Source organism: Hirundo rustica, chromosome 3 (genome assembly GCF_015227805.2).
Source record: "Hirundo rustica isolate bHirRus1 chromosome 3, bHirRus1.pri.v3, whole genome shotgun sequence".
In the NCBI taxonomy this organism is placed as follows: Eukaryota; Metazoa; Chordata; class Aves; order Passeriformes; family Hirundinidae; genus Hirundo; species Hirundo rustica.
The window spans coordinates 71,783,912-71,807,630 of NC_053452.1; the positions used below are offsets into that span (position 1 = coordinate 71,783,912).

Here is a 23,719-nt window from a genome sequence, read left to right on the forward strand (position 1 = left end):
TTTAGCCAGTAAGTGAATTTGATTATTCTCCTGCTTGACTAAATCCACTCATTCATTGTTCAAATGTAATGTTCACTATATTAAATTTTCACGCTCTAATACAGCTTTGAGCTGTTAAAAAACCAGCTAACTCACCAGACTGCTTAGTGCTACTTTTGAGTTTTGCCTATAGAAACGTTAGCAGCCATAGTGAAGAAAAGCGTTACCCTTTTCCATTGAGCAGACTAAACTCCCGAGACTACAGAACCACAGCACATCTATGCTACTGAAGTCTCCATCTGATGCTGAATCACTGAGAATTTAATTTAACAAGTTTCTCCTGTCAACAGATGTTCCATCAGTTCAAAATACAGAGGAGACAGGGTATAGGAGAGTTTAATTTACAAGCATGTTTTGGAAACCTGGGATACTACACCTAAAGGTTTTAATTCTAAAGCAGTTGTCTCCATTTGAAGTTGAATACTTGAAGTTTAGAAGGTGTCAGAGCTGTAGACTGGCTGTACAATCATAATTTTCTTACTCACTTAACATCACTCCTTGCCTCTTACCTCTCTTTGTCTTCTGTGAGATTGTCTTTGTGCCCAGGCTGGGCAATGTTCTAGTGTCAGGTGTGTGTAGTGAAAAATGACAGTCCTGATTCTTGAAAGGATAAATCAAGAATGAATGTGCTTCAGGAAGTATTATAACTTAGACAGCTGAATACTGCCTTTGGGAACAGAATTTAATTCTTTTTTCCCTGGAGAATTCATTCATATGTGATCGTAGGCAAGCTGATTGTTACAAATCCAGCCATTTTATAGATAGGAGCATCAGAAAAATCCAGTGATCAGAGTGAGTGTTCTGCTGAACAGTTTGCTTGCGTGAATCAGTGAGAACTCTGGGCCTTTGAGTGTGCAAACCCCAGGCATTTTCTGAAGTAAAATTTAGGCCTCTCATAACTATTCTTCTGTATCACCCTCCAAAAATTTAGTATTTCTGGCTATAATATCACTTTGACTTGAACTTGTGATATCTAAAATGATGATAATTCAGGAAACTCTTGTTAAAATAATTTCTGAAGGAGAAATAGATTGTAGTCAGACATTAAAAACTGTCCTCTTTGGACCTTACTTAGTATTTTCTAAGACTTTTATTGTAAACTTGTATGTTTTAATGTACACTTTATTCTGGTAGAGACATTAAAATAATATTGTAACAAAGCAGAATACATTATCAAAGGTTTATTAGAAAATAATTTAAAACTTTTTAATGTCTGGATTTTCAGACTATTCAGTTATTGAAGTTTAGATTTACTTAATTTTTTCTCAACAAAGGCGGTAAAAGTAGTATCTCATCAAGGTATATCAAAGGTATATAATAGAAACTGGAGAAGTAGGGGGTTTTTATCTTTTTACTCTTCTTTTCAAAGCCATTTAATTATTTTTCTAAGCTGTATTTAACCTCCCTCTTTAGTGAATTGATTCAGTGGTGACATTAACTGCATCTTTTCTTCAGTGCAGCACAACCAGTATGAGTTTCGCTCTCTCTGTTTTTCTCCATCTGTTGACTATTTTTTTCCCCTTTTCCTCCATGGTTTTCTCTTTTCCAATGACTTTTCATTCAACTGGAAGCTTCACGGTAATTGTGGTGGTTGCTTGTCTGTGGTGACATCCGTAACTGAGCTTTGTGCCGTGGGAACACAGAGAATATATGGTTTTCAGACTCAGCATTTGTAGCCGTATATTGAGCTGTTCCTGCTGCCAGATTCTTAGGGACCACCACAAGAAGAGGGAGGGAAGGATTTCAAGAACCACCCACAGTGTATATATGCCTTTACTTTAGGAAGCATGGATATAATTAAGTCTTCCTTTTAACTGTGCTGAGAAATGTTTCAATTAAAAAATGTATTTTTATATATATATATATATATATGTGTGGATTGAATATATGCATTGATTACCAACTGTTGAAAACACGGTGTAAAGAGCACTGTCAAAAGAACAGGTTGAATAATGACATTAAAAGATTGATAGTGAAATAGTCTTTGTAAAATGCTGTGTCAATATTATTTTGGACTGTTATAGGCTGTGGGTAGCTGTTTAGAATACTGTGTTTTATTTAAATTAGCTTATGAAACTATTTATTCAAGGCTTTTATTGTTTGTTGAAGTGCTGTAAAAAAGGAAAACTTGAACTGTTATTATCCCAGCCCATACTTTTCTGTCTCTCCTCAAACTGGTAGTTTATTCAATTATATAAATATTTTTTAAAAAATAAAATATATATGTATAATTTTTTTTTTTTTTTTCTGGCTAATGAATTCTGTAGTGCTCACCTTTCTGGATTGCTGAATGGTTTCATCTGCTTAAGCTGTTAATCAGAGAAAAACTGGTAGACAAAAGACTTTTTGTTACGGGTGTTGTTATACTTAAAGCAAAGAGTGGCTTCTGTTTAGAATCCATCCTGTAACTCTTCGAATTCCAAGGAGTGTTGGCTTTATCTTCTCTTGTCCTCAATCACTGCAGTGGTGTTGGAGCAGAGTGCACAGTAGTCGGGAACCCATTTGTCAAGATGTGTATCACGCATTGCATACATTAGTAGTAATGGTCAGAAAGTGTAAAGAAAAGCAGTGGAATTAGAAGCACTAAGAAGCCAGTGTAGTTCTTAAAACTGTTGGCAATTACATTAATTACCTTGACTGTAAAAGACACCCTGTTCTTCTAAAGCAATTTTTCTAAATGAGAATGGCTGTCTTTGTTAGTAGCAAACACAGAATCATAGAATGGTTTTGGTTGAAAGGGATCTTAAAGTTCATCTAGTTCCAACCCCACTGCCACAGGCGGGGACACCTTCCACTATCCCAAGTTGCTCAAAGTCCCATCCAACCTGGCTTTGAACACTTCCAGGGATGGGGCATCCAGAGCTTCTCTGCACAACCTGTGCCGCTGTCTCGCCGCCTGCTGAGTAAGGAATTTATTCCTAATATCTAATTTAAACCTGCCCTCTTTCAATTTAAAACCATTTCCCTTTTTCCTATCACTTCACGCCTTGTAAAAAGTCCCTCTCGAGCTCTCTTGTAGGCCTGCTTTAGGTACTGGAAACAGCTATAAGAATAATAAAATGTTCAGAGAACCTTCAAGGAAGGTGCACTTATTTCACCTTGTGTTACTCCTCTTGCAGTGCAGTGCAGTACTTTCCTCCAGAAGGCTAGGTTAGAACTGATCTAATGTAATCCTCTCTAATTTCGTGTCTGAATAAGTGTTTAGACAGCAAATGTGCTAAATCATGTTTTCTCATTAGCTGAATAGTTTTGTTTCTTTTTACATGGTTCCTATTTAGCTGCTTCATAGGCAGTGGTTGTGGTTATATGGCAACAGAAACAGTAAGACCAGGTCACCACCTTCCATTGAACATTGATACATTTCATTTGTTTCAGTTATTTTCTTTGTTCTGGTCTTCCTCTTGACATAAAGTTTGAGAAGCAGTGAAGTCCTTCTTGTCATGTTTAATAAATATTAAAATCAGTATTTCCAAACTAATCCAATAATCACTTCCTCTGTGTAGTAGTCTGTTGTAGTCTTTAAGGCATGTTATATTTTTGTGTTTAGTTACTAAACTGTATTTTATCAGTTACACAGCAGTTCGTAAATTAAAGTCACCTCAGTCTGAAATTTTACTATGGATAAACCTATATTGTGTTTTAGAATATTTTTTATTTACTCTCTTTCCATAATTATTGTTTAATTCAGTTTGTCTGAAGGCTACATACAACTGAAATCAATTTTGGGAGTTGTGTAATTATATAGATGTACTTAGCTTCCTACTCATGGACTGATATTCCTGACTGGAGTTTTTGGAAATCCTTCCTGGAAGATGGGCAATTTCATTTCAGTTTTCAGTCTTTTAAGGTAAAACATTGTAAGTTCTTTGCTTTGAGCATAGTAAACTTTTTAGTTCTCAGCTGTGATCATCCTGTGTTGGAGGAGTGTGTGTGTACTTGTTTTTTATGTTTGTTTCTCCCTAGTTTTTCATACTTAAATCTGAGGGTTTTGGGGCAGTGTCTCATTATATTTGATCCTATTGGCAACCTCAGGAAAAAGGGGGTTTTTTCAGTTCTCTTTTCAACTTGCACTGACCTATCTTACTTTCTGTCATGTCAATGTCTCTTCTTTTTCCTGCTCCTGTTCCTTCATCAAATATTCTAGTAATAGCTCTTGCTGTCCTTTGTTACTGTTTTAGTATCTGCTTTTGCATCCTCTAAAATGAACTCTCCTTTGACTAAGCTCACCATAGTTTATATAACTAATTTTGCAGATTTTCAGACCTTAGCTGATTTCCTAACAGGAATAGATCTGGTTCTGTGGGAGAGTAATTAGTCAATAGCCACTTCTGTGTTAGTTTTTTCTTTTTGCTTTCTGTCTTTTTGGCCTGTGGTATTCTATTATCTAGAGTTACACTTCAGTTTTCCTAGAGTTTACCAGCAAATTTTTGTATCACTGGATATGAAAATCCAAAGTATTTTGACACTTAGAACTGTGCCTCTCTATCAGCATTCTTCCATTTTCCAGTTTCTCTTGCTTTTCAGTTGTCGTTCAAAATGACCAGTGTCCTGGTTAGTTACTCAGGGGAGTCAGAATAAAGCTGTCCAGTGTTGCCCTTCTCATTCACCATTTTACACTTTTGAAATTGTACATGTATCCTTTCCAGCCAACAGTCCGAAATCCTACAGCTTTGCTTCTCATAGACATCATGAGAAGTTTTGAATCTAAGCTCATGACAGATGGCTTTTTTATTTTAATATGTAACACCCATTCATGAGTGTTTAGAATCAGATTATTCTGATTATTCATGCTGCAGCCTCTAAACTCTTTGTCTGATCTTTTTTCTTATGCTTGTGGATGCCACTTGCACAGACAAAAGTTGATTCTTTAATTGGATAGTTCTTGTGTGGTAAAGTGCAATTGTCTGCAGTAGTTCCAGTTACAGAAAATTAGGCAGTCATTTAAGTAACTTCAGAGTTATTACTATTTATGGGAAGATTTAGTGGATTATAGAGGAACAGGCTTAGATAAAGCTTGATACTGCTTGTGGTCTCCTAGGCTGTGTTGTAGTTCTTACGCAGGTAAGGAAGAGATGATGTGAAGACCGTGTTGTTGCCTGCAACTCTAGCATAAGGTCACGTACCTGATATGATAGAACTTGTTACTTACATTCTTCCTCAAACTGATGAATAACAAAATTATCCATCCCTGAAGGAGATAATCCCATAGCTACTTTCCCCTACTGTCTAAAATTCTGTTTTACTCAGATTAGGCCACCTGCTTACAGCAACACATGTTGTTTATGACAGATAATAAAATTAAATGTTATCTATCTGTTGCTTCAAGGAAGTCATGCTGTGTTTCCCCATGATTTTCTGTATCTGGTGATAGCGTTCCTGTTGCCAATTAAGGGGCCTTTGTTTCCAGAAATAATATCAGTCCTGAATGTCAGTGTTTATCAAATTGGGGAAAAAAAAAAAAAAAAAAGTGAATCATTCACAACTATTGAAAAAAATATTTTGTTTAGTACACATTTATGAAGTTCCTGTAAATGAACATCCTAATATTGTAAACAGTTCATTTAGAAATAGTGACTCATCTTATTAGGAGAAGGGGAGGAACACAGTGTGATCTTACATAACTACAAAGCAACAACTGGAAGGGGAAACAGTGTTGAGTTCAACAGAATGCTTTGAAGAGGCAAAGGGTTAAAATGATAGAAAACAGAGTTCTGGGGAGGGAAAGACTTTTCCACACAAGAAATTTAAGACATTGGGCATAATGTAAAGATAAAAACTGTGTAATGCAGAAGAAAGCAGTTTTCTTGCACTGCTATCATGTCTAAACAATTCTGGATGCAATTTTAATTTGCTAGTGTTGTTGAAGTCTTCATAAAACTTGTTTTGATTTTTGTCTCATGCTTCCTTGAAGGCTCAAATGGTAAACATTTGGACATAATGACGCAAACAGTAGGCTATCAATCATTCCCAGTTTTCACAGCATTGTTGTTCATTCAGAAAAGCTGCATGAACTGACCTCTTTCTAAAGCAGTGTCATTAGTTCTTTCAGAAATAAAACAAGGATCAAAAAGACTTTCAGGATTTTTCTCTTAAGACTTGCTGTACTGAATGATTTTGTAAAATTAGGGATCAACTGTTTTCAATTAACTCTCAGCTTTTTTTAATGTATAATGTATGAGAGACTACATATTAATTGTTTTTGTTCTCCCTTAGTTTTTTGAGCATTGACTTCCAGTAAATTAGTTAAACAGAAAATTGAATTTAGATTAGATTTGCCATGTAGACTCCTAATTTTGATACAAATGAGAAATTGTGCAACAGAAGGAGGTAAATTTATGCAGTGTGAATGTCTTTGGATAGACATGAAATATGACTGGGCTTGCTCTGCCTGAGGTCAGAATTAGCTTGACTTGGGGCTTACTGTGGGAATTGGAGCAGCACAGCACCATCCCATTCCTTGCTGCTCCTGTGGTTAGCAAACTGAGGAAGTTTTTGCTCCCCATGTCTAACTAGTAAGTCTGATTGCATGACTGCAGACTGGTCTCTGCTTTTCAGTGCTGTGGAGGTGCGGTGTTGAAATACTTTCCCAGTCCACCTAAATTTAAAAATACAACAAGCCCTGGGCAGTTTTAGGCACCTTATTAGCCACACTTTGATCCCACATGGCTACGAGAGTATTATGAAGGGTTAGAGGTCTTGTAGGGTGTGGGTGTACTAAAAGATGGTAAAAAGCTCACTAGTGATATGGTTCTAGTCCACTGTCTCCTCTGCTCTGGGAGTCATCTTGCAGGCCACAACTGACCTTCAGACCACTGCCTGAGCTCTTCCACCCTCCTTGCGTCCTTGACTCAGTGGTGCTTTCTGTATTGGAGGAGGTCATCCTGTACTTCTCCTTTCTGGTGTGAGTCATTATTTGTGCCTGTTATCTTTTCCTAACTAGGCCATCTGCTTGGATTATCCTTCTGCATCTGACTTTCATCTTACTGCCGACTTTCTGATTTTTGTTTGGTTGTTTTTTTTTTTTTTTTTACACCCACAAACACCTACCTGCCCCAGTTGCCTTTTTTTTAAGTTGAAGTGGAAATGGGGTTTTTTTCTGTGTTAAAATTGCTTTCCTTTTGATTTAGTAGCCCTTTCTGATTAAAAGGGATGGAAGTCTAGAGGCTGGCTTGAGATTATAGAATTCATTTCTAAGAATTAATTTATCGTGACCACATGGAAAGGTGCAAATAATCTGAGAATAATGTGGCAGCTGTGCTTCTTGTTAGCCATCTTCATTTCTAAACAAACTCTTTACATAATCAGAGAGGACTTCTGTTGTGTGCAAAATGTTCTGGCTCACTTGTTCCTAAAAGGAAACATAGTGGGTATGTAGGGCTGCTTGTGGTCTTTCTGCATACAATTTCTTGGGAAACACTGAACATGGCTTGGTTTTAAGGGTTTCTCTAACTTTACCTCAGTTGACTCTACAAGGATTATCCATTTGGTAGCCTATGAGTGTTTTGCTCCTTTCCTGTTGGCAAATGGGATGAAATTTAGGAAGTCCAAGTGTGAAGATTCTGCACCTAGGACAGAGTGGTGTGGTGCGTGGATATAAACTGGGAGAGGAGTGGCTGGAGAGCAGAAGAGGGTCTGGGGGTGCTGGCCAGTGGCAGACTCAGTATGAGGCAGCTGTGTGTCCTGGCAGACAAGAGAGCCAACCACGTCCTGAGGTGCATCAAACACAGCACAGACAGTCAGAAGAGGTGACTGTTCCACTGTGTTCAGCAGCAGTGCAGCCTCAGCTGGGCGCTGTGTGCGGTTCTGGGTCCCACAATATAAGGGTGTTAAGGGGCTCAAGTGCCTCCAGAGGAGAGCAGCAAAGCTGCTGGTGGGGCTGGAAGGCATGTCCTGTGAGGAGCAGCTTCCTGAGGAAGGGGAGAGGGAGGTGTTAAGTTCTTCCCCGAGTATCTGGTGATAGGACAGGTGGGAATAGCTCAAAGCTGCACTGGGGAGAGTTAGACTGGTCCTTATGAAGCATTTCTTTACCATGAGTGTGGTCAAATGCTAGAACAGTTTTCTAGAGAGGTGGTCGATGCTCCAAGCCTGTCAGTGTTTAAGAAGCATTTGCAGAATGCCCTTAATAACGTGTTCTAACTTTTGGCCAGCCCTAGATTTCTCAGGCAGTTGGATGAAGTGATCGCTGTAGGTCCCTTCCAACTGCAATAGTCTGTTCTAGTCCACTCTTTCCTCTTGCAGCCAGCAACTTTGCTAACATCACAAGAGTAATGTGCTGTTTCTTTGTGACTTAGAAGTGGTTTCTGGGCATGCACAGGCACGCACATTCAGAATGGTAGACTGTAGGAAGAGGTACAGCAAATAGGGAAATAATCCTGTTTCTCGGACAGGCCTTTGGAAATTTGTTCGGCTTCAGCTAAATTTGTTCTGCCGGCCACCCAATAAGTTTTATTAGTATCAGACTCCAGACTATTCTCTTTAAATTAGTCAAAAGGCCAATGACTTTATTCAGGCACAACAAAGTTTTTTAAGTCTATCGTTAACAGTAGTAGTATGAAAAGGAGAAAGTAAAATCCTCCACAGAGCAAAAGAACTTCAAAATTTAGCTTATTCTATTTGAAAATCCCAAGCCAGCATTTCTAAAATTCTCTCCAGAAGAGAGGTGGGGTTTTGCATCCTAGAATAGTTTGCTCTTCCTGGGAACATCAGTGTACTACCGCAAATTTCCTGACTGCGTGCTATATAGATTTGGAAATCTAGGCAGTTAAGAAAAGATTGTGGAAAATTCCTGACAGAAAACCTGCCTGATTTCTAGTTACTGGCTATGTGAGTTTTAGGGGAACTGTTGGGATCAAAGCATCTTGACAGAGTGTTTTGCTTGTGTTGAATTTTCAGTTTTAAAATTAGTATTTTTTGTTGTTTTAGGAGGAGACCTCAGGTTCCTTATGCACTGTACACACTGCAGTGTGTTCCCAGAGAATTTATCACTTAGATAAAAGATGAGTGAAGAGAGACAAAAAAAGAGAAGTTAAGATGCACAGAGGGGTGATGTGGCTTGTACCTGGTCACACTGAGGTCAGTAGCAGAATTAAGAATTGAATTTTTTGAGTCGTGATCTAAGTCAGTCTGTCTTACTCCAGAGGTCACTCAATATGAGTGAGCCATCAAAAACTTCACAGGAAGAAACCCAAACCAAGCCTTCCTTCTTGTTTCTCATATATCCTTGCAAAATTAAGCATGTCAGCAGCAGCTGAAGTACACGAAATACAGAGGTTTATGGGATATTTCTTATGGTTAGTTTAACAGAAAATGTTACAATGCCTTTAGTGCTGTAATTGGTGGAAGAGTAACTGGAGATTTGGGTCTACCAAAGCTTTCAGGAGACAGTAATAACCCTCTGTGAAGATCCACCATGTGAAGTTCTCAACCAGGACACTGCAGCACATAAACAGATTTAAATGAGGTGGTCTCAGTGTTTTTATTTATACTAGTAGACAAAAGTGGGCTAGAACATGTGTTGTTTGTGCTATATGACTATTAGCAGTTCTTGGGCATAATTGTGGTCAAGGCATATTAATACTGTCCCAGAAAATTTGAACAGGGTTCATGGATTAAGTGTCTAGGGTCTATTCTGAATAGGCATGAGCTGTTCTCTAGGATTTGCCCTGAAGTTCAAAGAGAGGGTTCTGGCCCATTTTTAAAAATTATATCTATACCTTTAAATTAGGTGTATGTACTGTGTCTTTGGGGGTTGGTTGAGTAAAATCATTCCCGTCTTCTTTGCATCTCTCTTGCAGTCTGGTTCTATTTTGCCTTGATGCATATAGGTATAACGTGATTTTTCCAGGAGATAAACTTCTTACAGGGCTGGAAAAAATAGAACCTGGAAAACTAAAGTACCTACAAAAGGAATTAGGAGAAAAATGACCATTTCACCAGTAATGCAAAGGAGAACAATCCAGTATGTTTCCTAGTCTCTTCTCTAAGGATTCAGCAGCACTTGCTAACAGTAGTTGTCCCCTGCTTGAATACCCCATTTTAATCAGAAATTTTAATTACTTCACAATCAGTGGATAAACTTTATATTTTACTTTGCACCTTTAGCCATTTGGAGAATATCTGTTGAAAAATAGAGGTAAAACTTTTCCTTATGTTGAAGCCAAAGTCGTTTGCAGTGGTTTGGCTTGTGCACAGAGGTGCTACTGTCAGTGAAGATTTGAATGCACTTGTGCTCTTTTGTCCTTTTTCCACATGGTATCATCACCACATTTACAATGGCAAAATGCTCTACACTTTGGCATACTTCACTGGGTCCAGTATCTTTGTGCAAGCTGTCAACAGCCATTTAAGCCAAGAAGCCACCTGTATGAAGCAGATACACAAACAGATGCCCTTCTGACACTTGTGATGTTGGGCATCAGTGTCCTTAGATGGAAAGTTGGGTGCAAAGCCAGTTCTCTTTAGTGCTGCGAGCTAATGCAGCCAAATTTCTGGTAATTAATTTCAGACCTGTATTGTTTGTCTACATAGCTAATGATTCCTAGTAATCTTGCTAACTAATTAATGGTACAAACACATCATTGCAAATGCTGTATGTTTGTGTTGTAAGCTTTATGGATCTGTTTGTGTTGTAAGCTTTTATGGATCTACTATAAAGCGGAAAAATACTTTCTGAACTCTCAAAAATATTTAGGTTATGAGTCAAACTCTCATTAAAAATAAAGGTTGTATTATAGTCTGACAGCTTTGCAGCTAACTGTCTCAATATTTTGGAATGGAAAAGCTAAAAAGAACTTTACTTCCAGTTTTAATTCTGGCCAGGTAGCTGTTTTGAGAAGGGGTTGTTATTTTTTTTAGTGTTCATTGCAGAGAGTCCTGCAGGTATTCCCTTACTCCTTTCACCACTCTTTCCTGAATTTTTCATTGCTAGATTCTTTAATTTTACCATGGTAGAGATCTCTAAATACCTCAAGTCTACTAGCTGTTCAAAAGAACCTACAGTACATGTACAAAAACCAGTATTTCATGTGTGCAAACTCTACAGCCTGCTCATTACAGAATTTATTTTTCAACGAGTAAGGGCCCGGAAGAAGCTAATGTAAGTATTTTAGCAAGGGTTTGTATTTCTCTGATAAACAGCACTCCCCTTCTGTTTGTGATCACAGGATGAAAGCTCTCTAAGCTTGTATATGTACATTTTTACTGCTACATCATGTAGTGTGCTCTTAAGATTGAGATCTCATTCCCCAGGAAGCATTTCTGTCTAAGATTAATTGCCCTTTTAAAATCAGTGTTTGATGTATTCCTTTGGCTATATCCTGACTCACTTTAACCCTCTTTGACCTGACCCCACTGGCTATTACCGCCATGGCTGGAGCAGAAATCCTTCAGCCTGATGTATGCAGTACAGACTTGAGCCTGTGGTTTTTCACATCAATGGATTCAATTAGCTGAGTTTTTACTGATCAGCTTAGCAGAGGTTGAAGAATTTGTCAGACATGGAACAAAACTGTCCATACTTTGGGTATAATTGAATAGCTCATCTCAATTTTCACACGTCGTTTGCTTGTGAAGTTGTTTACTTTGTTAAATAACATAATAATAACCCAGAAGTAGCATTTTTAAAAAGGAAAAACCAATTTCTTCAGTTATATCTGGGAAGGCACAAAACGTGAAATAACAGCCATTAACCCTTCAATCTGTATGTGTCACTTATCACTCTTCAGCTAAATGGCTTTAAACGGTAATTATGTCCCAATGTCCACTTTTGAATTTGATGTATTAAACTGGGCAGATAAACTAGCAATTAGCATTATGGCTTGAAAACAAGTGAATGTGCTGGTGTCTTCTGTAATGAGAGTGATTTTTCAGAAACAGTAATCCTTCTTTGCTTTGCTAGGAATAGATCATCATTTGATTAGCTGAAAAGTTCTTTATAAGAGATGGACAGCCATTAGGATCACAGAAGATTGGCAGGCATGATGTGAATTGTAGTAACTTGAAAATGAAGTAAACTTGAGGTTGAAAGTTCAAGAATGCCATTAAAAACCTTTAAAAGTGTATGATTGTGCATATGCTTAGGGGATATATAATATGATTGCATAGAAAATTTTTTTATTTAATTGTTTGGCGTAATAGTATTTTGAAAACAATGACATTATAAAAGTTCTTACAAACCATTAGTAACAAGGTCTTTTACAGAAAATTGATTTGCTTTAAACCAAACTTTGTAGAGATAAATCTTGATAAATCACATGTGGGTTTTTAAATTTTTTTTTTCCCCAAGAACCACACTGAACATGTTTAGCTCCCTAGCTGTATAGAGAATGAGCCCTAATTTCTGAAGGCCAGTTATACACTGTTTGGAGGGTAGGGCAACCTCAAATGTAATTAAGGGCATAGTGCATAAAAGGGTTAACTTATTGGAAGTCAAGATGCCTGCTGTTCAAAAAAGCAACACAACTCTTAAAAGTGATTTAGCTCTCCTTCAACAATGGAAAACACATCATGGATGAGTTGGCCTCAATTTGTCACTCATTCAAGCATTTATCTTTTAATGCACAGCCTGCCTGTTCCTCATGTATCTAAATGTGTTGTGTGCTTGCTTGTTACATGGAACAGCAGCACGATTTACACTGAGCTTTGTCACTTTTTACACATGAGAATGGCCAAACTTAATTGCATTGAAGAAAATCATTTTATAAGCCTCTGCTAACCTGAGTCTTTTATAAACTACCACAGGTTTATTGCTAGTTCAAAGATGAGCCTGATGCTAAGGAAGAAGGGTTATAAGAATATTTCCTGGGAGTTTAGTCTTACCTTTTTTTATTCTGCCTGAAGCTAGATGTTTGATGGGAAGCATCTTTGGCCTTGTAAGGTCTTCTAAAGCCCTTTAAAGACTAAGATGTCAGATTTTTAAGAAAGGTATTTTAGGGTTCTGTCAGAAATTAGTTTGGGACTTATTCCAAGAACACCATTTTAAAACTGTGAAATATACAAGAATAAAAGAATAATTAAAAAGCAACGACAGCAAAGTTCAGTACCCATTTCCACCTTCTATCTGCTTTTCCATTGAGTTGCATGAACTCTTTTACAGAAGGAAAGAGTCTTACATGGTGTGTGTGTTAACTGTTTTGAGGAATTGTTAAAAATGTCTGCTCAGGCTTAGTCTGCTTAGTGGTGTTTCAGGCCAAATTCACTTTCTCACAGTATTTAGTGATGTTTGATGTAGATGATGGTGATGTTGCATATGATAATATTACACTTCTCTTTGGGGGATAGAGAATGCTGGACTGTGCCTGGGATAATCTGGGCAATGTAATTGTATAAGAACTGTGACAAAGTTTTGTCCTTTCCATTAAGTCACAGATGTCTAAATTCAAGCTGAGATGTTTATACCATGAGAAGATCACAAAGATACCAGCCAACTGGCCTTTATCTAAACCATATAAAGAAATAGAGCAATAATTAAAGCTAAACTAGTGGATATGAATTTATATCAGTCCATATTTTTATCTTGCGTGGAGCTGGGCTTTTGTAATCAGGTACTCTGCAAGAATAGAGTTCACTGAAGCTGATACAGATCTAGTTCTATCATAGCATTTTAGACAAGTACTTCTTATGAGGGGCTCTGGTAAAATCGCATGAAGGCACTGTAAGGGTTAAATTGAGACATGTAATAGGAGTGACAAAACACTCCAGGATCGAGAGACTGATGTTTCTAACTCCTTATTTTGGAGAAGCATTTTTTAAAAATCAACTTAATGAGTTAGAAAAGATAGGATGAACACTCTGGTTCTGTTATCTGTGGGTTGTTCAGTAAAGTATTAAAAATTAACATTCCTTTTAAAAGATATTTTGAAACAAAATACAAAGTTGTAGCTTTTATTTACCATACCCCAAACTGAAGCCAGACATTCAGGAAAACAGTGACCTTCAGTTTGAGCAATTGAACTCATGTTACTACCAATGGTTAAAATGAATGATATTGTCTTATTGCTGACAGTTAACTAAATCTATGTCATGGTTTATTTATATTTATGTCAGGCAGTCAGAGTCTATCCAGGAACTGTAATTCTTATTCTCCAAACCACATCTTGTGTTTGGAACAATTCTTATTTCAGACACGGAATAATTTTGAGAAATTTGTACTGAATAATGCACTGACCTTGTTGTATTCTGTGTGTGAGTTCTTCACCTTAAGTCAGCTTCAGTGGCTTTCCCCAGTGCTGGTTAGATATGTAGGCAGGAAGGAAAACTCAGTCCTGTGCTTTCATGTCACATATCAGCATCTAAAATTTTTGAGGTCAGAAGAACCTTTTGTTGTGGCTAGGCTATTGCAGAGTTGGCTTTGCAGAACTCTTTGTGTGTTCTTGCTCTTGGTCAGAGGATACAGAACAGTGTATCTGCTGACGTGATCTAGTGTATCATCTGTGTGTCTCCTTAAGCTGATCATCATTCCAACTTGGGGGAGAGGAAGAGAATAAGGATTTTGGTAGTTCATGTGGTTGAAGTGAGGTTAAAAGCCTGTTAAGATTGCTATGGAAAAATGAGTCACTTTTAGCAGTAGAGCCTATTGCTGTGACAAAGCAGGGTCATTTTTGCACAAGATGGAATTCACAGAAAAGTAAGGGTGGCCTAGGATATGCTGACTGAAATAGGCTAGTGTGAAGCTTCTGAAAGCTCATAAGATTTTATTCTTGGTTAAAAAATTCTAAATTCTGACTTAAAAACCCCTGCTCCGTCAAACATGTTGTAAACTTAGACCTTGAAATTCTAGTTTCTTGAGTATGAAATACTTGGTTTTAGTAAAGAGAACATGTTCACTGTCTGAAGTACTTGTGCTGGGTTCATTCAAAGAGCAGAATATCACTTGGCCATGAGATTTGACCAAAATCAACTTTTTATGCACTTCCCATGAAATCACATAGGTATTGAGCTCTTGTTAGTACTCCACTGATTAAGTAAAATTTGTTCATTATACAAATTTATTTTTCTATTTGATCCATTTGTTTTGAGGTTGTCATTACTGTGGAATCAGAACACCTCACCATATTTCTGTACCTTGGTCACTATTACATATACACGATTGCACATGTTCCACTTAGATTGAAGTTTATGAATGGAAAAGCCTGTAATAATATGTGTTAGTTTCTAATACTTTTTTGAAAGGTACTGAAGAAAAGTAAAGCATGAAAATTTATACATGGGCTTAATTCCTTGCTATGGTTGCTCACTGAGCAGAGAAATACATTGCCATGAATTTAGAAATAACATGGTATCTGCCTATAGTAAGTACTACAAAAGTGATGTGAAAATGTTCATAAATACTTCTTAGCCTAATTTTTTTTTTCTTTGTATTTTATGAACATGTGGGGTTTTTTTGTAGCATACACAATGAAAATAATTGTTTTGTTGTAAATAGTATCCTGTCTTTGTCAGTTTTAATATTGGACATTGGAGCTGTTTGGCCGGGTAACTGTTAAACGAGGTAGATGCTCTTTGTCAAGTTTCAGGGTTAACAAATTAAACCATTGCTGACTTTATTGAGGTTTGAGGGGTTTTAGAGATGCTACCTACTTAAAAGTGCAAAAAGTGAAGTATGTTCATCAAGTATTTGTTTCTTTTCTGCTACCAGTGCCAAAGTCATTGGTGGAGAATTTATTTAGACTGTGAGACTCGTTTGGGTATGTCCTAGAATATCCAACCTGAGGTGCCTAGAGAGGGGAAGAATAACTTCAGCCACTGTCCAGTGTTTTCCTGCCGTTAGTAACTTGGCTACAAGTTAGAACACAGTCTTTGAATTCAGTTGCTAATATAGAATAGTCTTTTGTAAATAGGTTCACAGTTTCATGTGTGAACCAGAAGACCAGAAGCCTAGCTTCCAAGAAGGAAGTTTTCACTTTTGCTTACTGGAGATTTAGCCTTGCCCAGCTTTGGCTTTAGGCTTTCAAAACTGGGTCAGCAATATCTTTCAGTAACAAGCTTAGTGGTTGCACACTACATTACTCACACGAAGCACATTACTGAAAGCTATGTTTCTGTAAGTAATTTCCTAAGAGATCCTACAGAGGTAGATTAAATCTTTCCAGTGAAGGTGTTGGTGTGTCTCTTTAGATTCTGAGATGTCTGAGGCACCAGGTGCTGAGAATGCACTGTTCTGCCAGATAGTCTGAGGAACAGAAGAAATGGGGAGGAAAGCAGACGCACCACAGTCACAAAAAGAAAATTCTGCTTCTTATAATGCTGTCCTAAGATGAGTTCTCCTAAAATATGATATAGCCTATTGTCAGGAGCACCTTTAGTATCATCTTCTCCAGAGCATATTATATATTCTGAAGATAAGCAACCAAATGTCTGTGGCCCACTTCACTGCTGGAAAAGCTGGCATCCAATATGGTGCACTATTTAAATGCTGCTACTGCATGAAACTTGGTTATGTTTACTCCTTATACATTCTACTGTCCTTGCCTATAGTCCTGCGGCCTTGTACCATACAGGAAACGCATTGTTTGCCCCTAATTTGAAGTACCAGGTTCTATTTCCCTTTTTAGGGTTGTAAAGCCAATTTTATAAGTGGTGCTGCCCCCGACTACAGGCAGATTCTAGGACTTGCTATGCAGAGAACTTGCATACTGAGGATTCTAATTGAGTACTCCAGGGGCACTTTTGCTAAAGCCTGAATATCTTGTATTGTCTATTGGTTAAGGGATTTAAGCCTGCTAAATTGTCCTGACAGGTGATTGCTTGAGGCCACAAATCAGAAGGAGGTATTTTCATCCCACTAAAGAATTTTAAGTGGTACCTCAGAGATGTAGTCTGGCTAGAGGAGCTGATCTTGTGTAGGTGAAAGGGAGTATGTCACTGCAGCACTGCTGAGCATTGTGGTGCTAATCTGGGTGAAAACCTGCTGAAATGAGTACCTGTGACAGAGACAGTGCCTTTTCACTATTCTGCTCTCAGGCACTTGAATATGTTTCAAAACGAAACCAATCTTTTATCTCCATCTTCAGTTCTTTCTTCTAAATAATAAAGTAACTCAGTAGATGCATCAGTAGTTATATGCAACAATCTGAATTGATGCTGAATAAGCTAATTTTCCTAATACTGAGTTTGCAAGCAACAATTAATATAGCTGAAGGAAAGAGAAAAACTTAGTGTGATAGATACCGTGACATTGCACATCTTCCCACCTTCTCTGAAGTCTACAGATTTTCTTGTTTTTCCTTCGGTTATGTCTTGCTGATTCCTGGATATTGAAGGGTTTTAAAGGAAGCTGAGGATTAGCAACAGTGAATATTGTACTTAAGGCATTCCCCTTAAAGAAGAGAGAGTGGACTCAAGCTGCCTCAGGTTGAGGAGGGCTTTGAGCCACTCTCTCAAGGACTCACTTAAGATGCAACAGGCCACTCTCTCTTGCTTCCTTCCAGCAGACGCCTATCTGCAAAAGAGAGTCCTTTGCCAATATAGTCTTGCAGTGGTTTCCTCATCAGGAACACAGAGCCACCTTATAGGTGACAGAAAAGCAGATCTCTTCTTGAGCCCTTCAGTTCAGAGGTTCTTGTTTCTCTCCATTTTCTGTACAGAGCTGGAAAACTCTTCTGACTTTACATGATGTGATTAATTAGCCTGGGTCTGTGTTGCAGACTTGAGTTAGAGTCTAAGTTAAGTGAGCTGAATGTCTCAGAAATGTCTTAGTATGTAACATATAAGCATAGTTATGTGCCTTCTGGAGATGGAATTGTTAAGTTTTACCAAAAAGCTTTATCATCTGTGCTTGGAGCTTGCCTCTGGTAACTTGAGGGGGTGTATAGTACTTTATTGATACAGCTCCACAAGGAAAAGTGGAAAAAAAAATTATCTTGGGACAACCATTTTTATAGATGACTTATTTAGCTTGGGGGGGGGGGGGTGGGTATTGTTTTTGGTTTTGTTTTTTTGCAAATGCCAAAACAGTGTTTGTTACTTGTGCATCACTTCAGTGATACAGAAATACTCTAAGTAGCACTATGAAAACTTACAAAACATATATTGCTATGCTCTTATTTTTCTTGTATTTCCACTTCATCTTACTCCCAGGAGTAATTTGTTGCAAAGCAAAGAAAAAAAAAAAAAAAGAAAAAAGTCTTAGGTCATGTGATAAGTAACATGTAACTGAGTTCTGACAGAATTATAAGAAGACAAAAAAGTTGGTGAGGTTACTGGAAAATTTGAACTTAGTGGTTTTAAGGAAATCTTAGGTTTTTTTCACTACATTACTGAGCCTTGTAGAATGGGTATTGGCAGTAGTGATATCATGAGGTCTGGACCCTGTGCACTGCAGATGAGCAGAGTTATTTGCTCTAATTTTCACAGGCATTAACCAATGGTATAGAGTGGCATTACTCTTTGTAATTAGGTCATTTAAATTTTGTACCACTAATTTAAATACAAGTTGTGTTTAGCAACTTAAACACTTTGTAGATGCATTTTGTCAGTTTAAAAAGGCTTCTTGAGATCATAGAATGTGGGGTGGGGAAGAGGACAGCAGTTAGTGTGTCAAGATGCAGGTAAAATCATGGAAAGAAAAATATTTTGTAAATCTATTAATCTATTGGATCTTTAAAACAGGTGGCTGAAGTTTTCATGACAGCTAGCAAATCATTCAGGATCACAGTGGAAATGGATAAGAATTAGATAGCTGTTGACAAAACAAGAATACTCTTAAGTAATTTTTTAGTGTACTTGCTCTTGACAACTTTTTGCTACAAAAAGTAGAGAAGAGTCTATATGAGACAGACTATGTGATTTATAATCGGATGTGTGACCAAAAACATGGAAGTTGAGGAAAGTTTGGGTAAATGTGCTTTAAGTGAGAGTTTATGGTTCCTAGTAACAAAAGGAGAGAAGAATGTTGAAGTAAAAACAATGGATTTTGTGAAAGCAGGCTGCAGTAAATACAGAATTGGGAGATAAGATCTTTTCAGTCAAGCCTCAAGGGGAAAAGGAATTAAGGAGAAGTGATGCTTTGTCAGAGATAATACTAAAGCACAAACAATGCTAATGCAGAGATTTAGATTTTAATTAAACTGTAAATTCTTCATTGACCTCTGAGGCTTTCTCAGTTTGCCAAGGAACAGAATGAAATACTTGTATGAGAAAGGGACAAAGCTGGGTAAGGAAGAAGGAATGGAGACACCAAGATTACCTGCGCTTCATTTTTAAGCAAGAGTAGGCACATGCACACACATATGAAAATACTATGTTGCACAGTAATGGAGGAGCCAGAAAAAAATGTTTAGAATTTATAAGCCTTTCCTCCAATGGCAAGAAAATTATACTGGGGTTCTAAAGCTTTTCATCTTGGTTTTTTTGCAAGTTTTGGCTAAAAAGAGGGAGATGCATTCTGTCATCTCGTTTTATGCAAATTAGTTGTTTCTGAAATTCTGAAAATTGAATAATACTATGAAACATTTTTTTAAAAGTCACTAACAGCAGTTTATGGAATACCATAGGTAGATTTTAATTTTGAAGTGTTAAATACATATTCTTGGAGGTTACTTAAAAATATTTAGGTGTTCCCTAAATCCTAAGAAGAAAGAAAACTGGTGTTGTAAATGAATGAATGCACCACCACAACTGGGTTTCTTGAGATCTTTTCTTTTGGAGTTTATTCTCTTGACAATCTGACTGGTAGTGTTTCAGCCCAATAAATACTTGTTTTGGCTAAAAATACGAGAAGTTGGTTTTTAATTTATGTGCTTTTTTCCTCAGACTTGTCTGCAATAAAAACAGAAACCAGCAAGTGTTTATGCTTAATTTAGAGTGATAATGTATGTGTTACGGGTTTAGAGAATCAAGACTTCATACAGAATATACCATATGTAGGTAACAAGTAACAAAAGTATAATGCTTTATTTTAGGCAAACATAACTGTCTGCTCTTGCAGGAAGAATTATTACTAGTGTAAAGTCAACTACATGTTTAAGGATGATTTTTTTACCAGCATAATTTAGCTGTGCAGGCATAGATAGCTGGTTATACTACAAACTTCTTCAGGCAGCTGTTAAATCATTTTGGCTGATTAATCACCAACAAGTGTGATTTTATCTGTTATAAAATAGAAATTACACTACAACTGGAGCTGCTGAATGAAAGAACCAGTAGTGGTACCTACACTTCTAGGTTCTGCTCTCTTCCATGCAACTCTTGGTATGGATGGTGATTTGTTCTGTAATAAAGACAATGAAGGGGGACATAAAATGCCAATTAGTGAATGCAGTAATAATTTTGAGTACTGAATGTGGATTTCACTGTGGTAGGTCCATGTGAGAATGCCATACTATAGAATAAAATGAGTGAAAGGTCACTGCCAACTTTTTCCCCCCTAACCGTTATTTGAAGCATATTTCATATGCTTTTCTCATCCCTTGTCTCTGAAATAAATTTTCATTTTTTGTTGTTTTAGTTCATGTCATGACTGTTATGTCAGTTGCTTTAGCTGGTTCCCATCATTTGAATCAAAGGATCAAAGTACTTGCATCCTCCGGGACAAGTATAAATAAAACGAATTGAAATATTCTTAGAAAATACTCTTGTTATACTGGGAATAATTTGCTAACTTAGCTTTTCCAAGAGATGAAACTAAGTGAGAAAAAGCCAGTGCCAACTCTGCCTTCAGAGTAACTCCAAAATATTGCTAGTGATTTATGTAAATTATTCTTAGCAAAACAAAATTACTTCAGGAATAATACAGGTATTATATGACACATAGTCCAGCTCTTTCAGGAGATCACGGTATTAAGAATACAACTTATCAGTATGTTTTAGGAAGCTCAACATTTTAAGCATGATCTGTGTAAAATTCACTGCAGTACTGCTCAGCCAGTGAGATGAATGTGCCTTAACTGGGTTGACAATAAACTGGGATCACTGTAGGGTTAAGGAAAACCCTCTTGCAACTAGTAAAGAAGAGCGGTACCTTCATTAAGTTTCACTTAATTCCAGTTTTTTCTTGGAACTAATTTTAACTCTAAGTTTCTGTTTTAGATGGTACAAATCTCAGCTTTCTCCACACTGGTATTTCCTACTTTTCATTCTGTTAAATGTTAAACTCTGAAACACCAATTAAATCTACCGTAAATTAAGTATGACTAAATATTTAATCTTTCTGTGAACTTTGAATGGTATACTAGTGGTTTCTCTTTTTCTTTGAATTAGATGGAGAGCAGAAGACTCAAGTGATGATTCATGGAATTGAGCCAATGCTGGAAACACCCATTCAGTGGCTAAGCGAACATATGAGCTACCCAGATAATTTTCTCCACATTAGTATCATTCCCCGACCTACTGATTGAAACTCAGCTATATTCGTATGAGGATCATTCTCAAGCTGGAATTCTAAGGGCATGTCAACTTCTTGCTTCTGTCAGTCTTGACAGAGGCAGCCTGACCAGAAAAAAAGAAACCAACCAAAAGCCGAAACAAAACAAGAAGTCCTCACTGCTGTAAGCCAAACAGGAAGAGAGATCCTATCATCAGATAAGGGCAATTGGGCTGATCTTATTTTGCATCACTGCTGCGTTTGTTCACTGCTGTAATTAAATCAGTTGCGATATGAAAGAATTTACAGGACTTCTGCAAGTCTGCTGTTTTCTTGTAAAATATAATGGAACTGAAACTGTCAGCCGAAGAGCAAATGGAAATATGCCACTTGATTGTATTTCTGATTAACAAATAAACAGGGCTGTTTCCTAAAGAGGTAGTGTTTCAGCTTTGAGGGTGGAAACATTGGTTTAATTTTCTAGAAAGTTAGACACTGAGAGATTTGGTTACCAATAGCTTTTTGTAAAAGATCAAATTACTGTAAATCCATCTTTCCTTAATGAGAAGTTCATGTTTACAGTATATTTATTGGTATGCAAATGATCTTTTCACTTTGATAACAAGCAGTGAGATTTTAAAGTAAGCCCGTGAGCATGTTTTGTCAGTTAAAAACATGCACAGCTTAATAATTACAAATACTTTTGATTTATATGCTGTCACTGAATACTCCAGTGTGTTTATTATTCAAACCAGTTTTCATAGACTAGCAATGATGTAGGATAATTTGTCTCAGGATTCATCATGGCATTTCTTTGTGCTCATCTAATTTTTTATTTCTTTAAGAATATATTTTCTTAATTTACTTTAAAAAGTTTTGGGGTTTTTTTTAAAGCTACATGGATGTTGCAAACAGGATTATATCCTGCTGTTTATTCCCATAGACTAGGAAACAGTTAAATCATAGAATGATGAACAGATTGCTTTTTAATGATTTTGAATTTTGGAAAGCTGAGGCTTTTCCAAGCTAATACTTTCTTACATCTGTGGTCCCTGAGCAATCAGTCCACAATTTGGAAGTTTCTAATCTCATTGCACAGATTTTTTTCTTTAGTGTAGCAGACATATTTTTAGGTTATTGGATAATTTTGGTTTCTAAGTGTTTGTTACCATTGCAGATGCTACTGAAACTCTACCAATTCTTTTTTTTGTGTGTGTGTTACACTAAATTCATCAAGCTCTATTGCATTGTCTGCAGTTTGTAGCTGTTTGTGGCACAAAACTATGTTTATAGTAGACATATTATCCAATCTGTCAAATATTATCCAATACAAAGAAAGCATGACATTTTTCTTTCAAAAATAGTGGCTCTCAAAGCTCCTACTCACAGTCTTGGCTTGTAAATGTCCTGGTAATTCCCAGTGCTGTTGCCATTCGTTTCCATGCTCTCTTTAAGGTGGGATAATTACCTGTATCTGAAAAAGAAGAAAATGAAAATCAATCAAATGAACAAAAACGTTTTTCTGAAGGAAGAGGGGAAGGATCTCCATGGGTGAGGATAGGGTTGAGGCGAAGAAGAGCCCTGAGGGCAGAAAAAGTCGGTAGACAGATTAGATACTGTTTTAAATGTTAATGAGGAAATAGCATTAAGGAAATGGAAGGGTAAAGGTACTAATGAAACAAACCTATGCTGTATTCTGCAGGACATGAAGAGTTTTTTAAGAAAACCAAACCATGCTGGTCTGTGTTTATGCAGAATTGAAATATAATATTCTTATGGTGGGATGAGTTGGTTGAGTTATTCTAATTTCCAGTTCTGTTTGGAATTTTTGTTACAGTGTTGGATTGGCATTTATAAACTTCCTTGGGCACACATATCTAAATATTTTGGAGATTTTCAAAGTCCTGCCAATGCATAAAGCAAATATTTTATAGAGTATTCATATTAAAAAAAAAAAAAAAAAAGAAAATCTTTTGTAGGGATAATTTTTCCATTAATCGGGATAAGAGGCAATACATTTCAAAAACTGTAGAGATTGTTTCCTTTGTTTTAAGGTAATCTGGAGTGAGTCACTGGCTATTTTAATATATTCTACACCAGCATTTTAAGTATACAGCTCTTCTCATGGCCCGTATTTGCCGGTAAAGCTGACTTTAAGGCCTAGCATGGAACAAAGAAGTAGCTTGGCTTTCAGACATGCTCCTTCCTCTTACTTTAACTATTTAAACTTTATTAAAAAATAAAACAAAGTTTGAGTCTGTCTTTATTTACAGTTAAATAAGGATATTTTTCATGGAATGATGAGTATTTAACTAATACTTAGTAAGTAGGAACTTCTTAGAAGAGGTTCTTAGAATTACATATAGAATGAGTTCTGAATTA

General features: G+C 36.9%; 1 protein-coding gene across 1 annotated transcript in view; it reads left to right on the plus strand.

Annotated features, from left to right (window-relative positions):
• The window catches only part of ATG5 (autophagy related 5), a 71,607-nt gene extending 49,397 nt beyond the window's left edge, over positions 1-22,210 (plus strand). Inside the window, exon 8 of the mRNA XM_040059473.2 lies at positions 21,235-22,210. Coding sequence (XP_039915407.1) covers positions 21,235-21,371 — 137 coding nt within the window. The 3' untranslated portion in view covers positions 21,372-22,210. The remainder of the gene's footprint in view (positions 1-21,234) is intronic.
• The last annotated feature ends 1,509 nt before the right edge of the window (positions 22,211-23,719 follow it).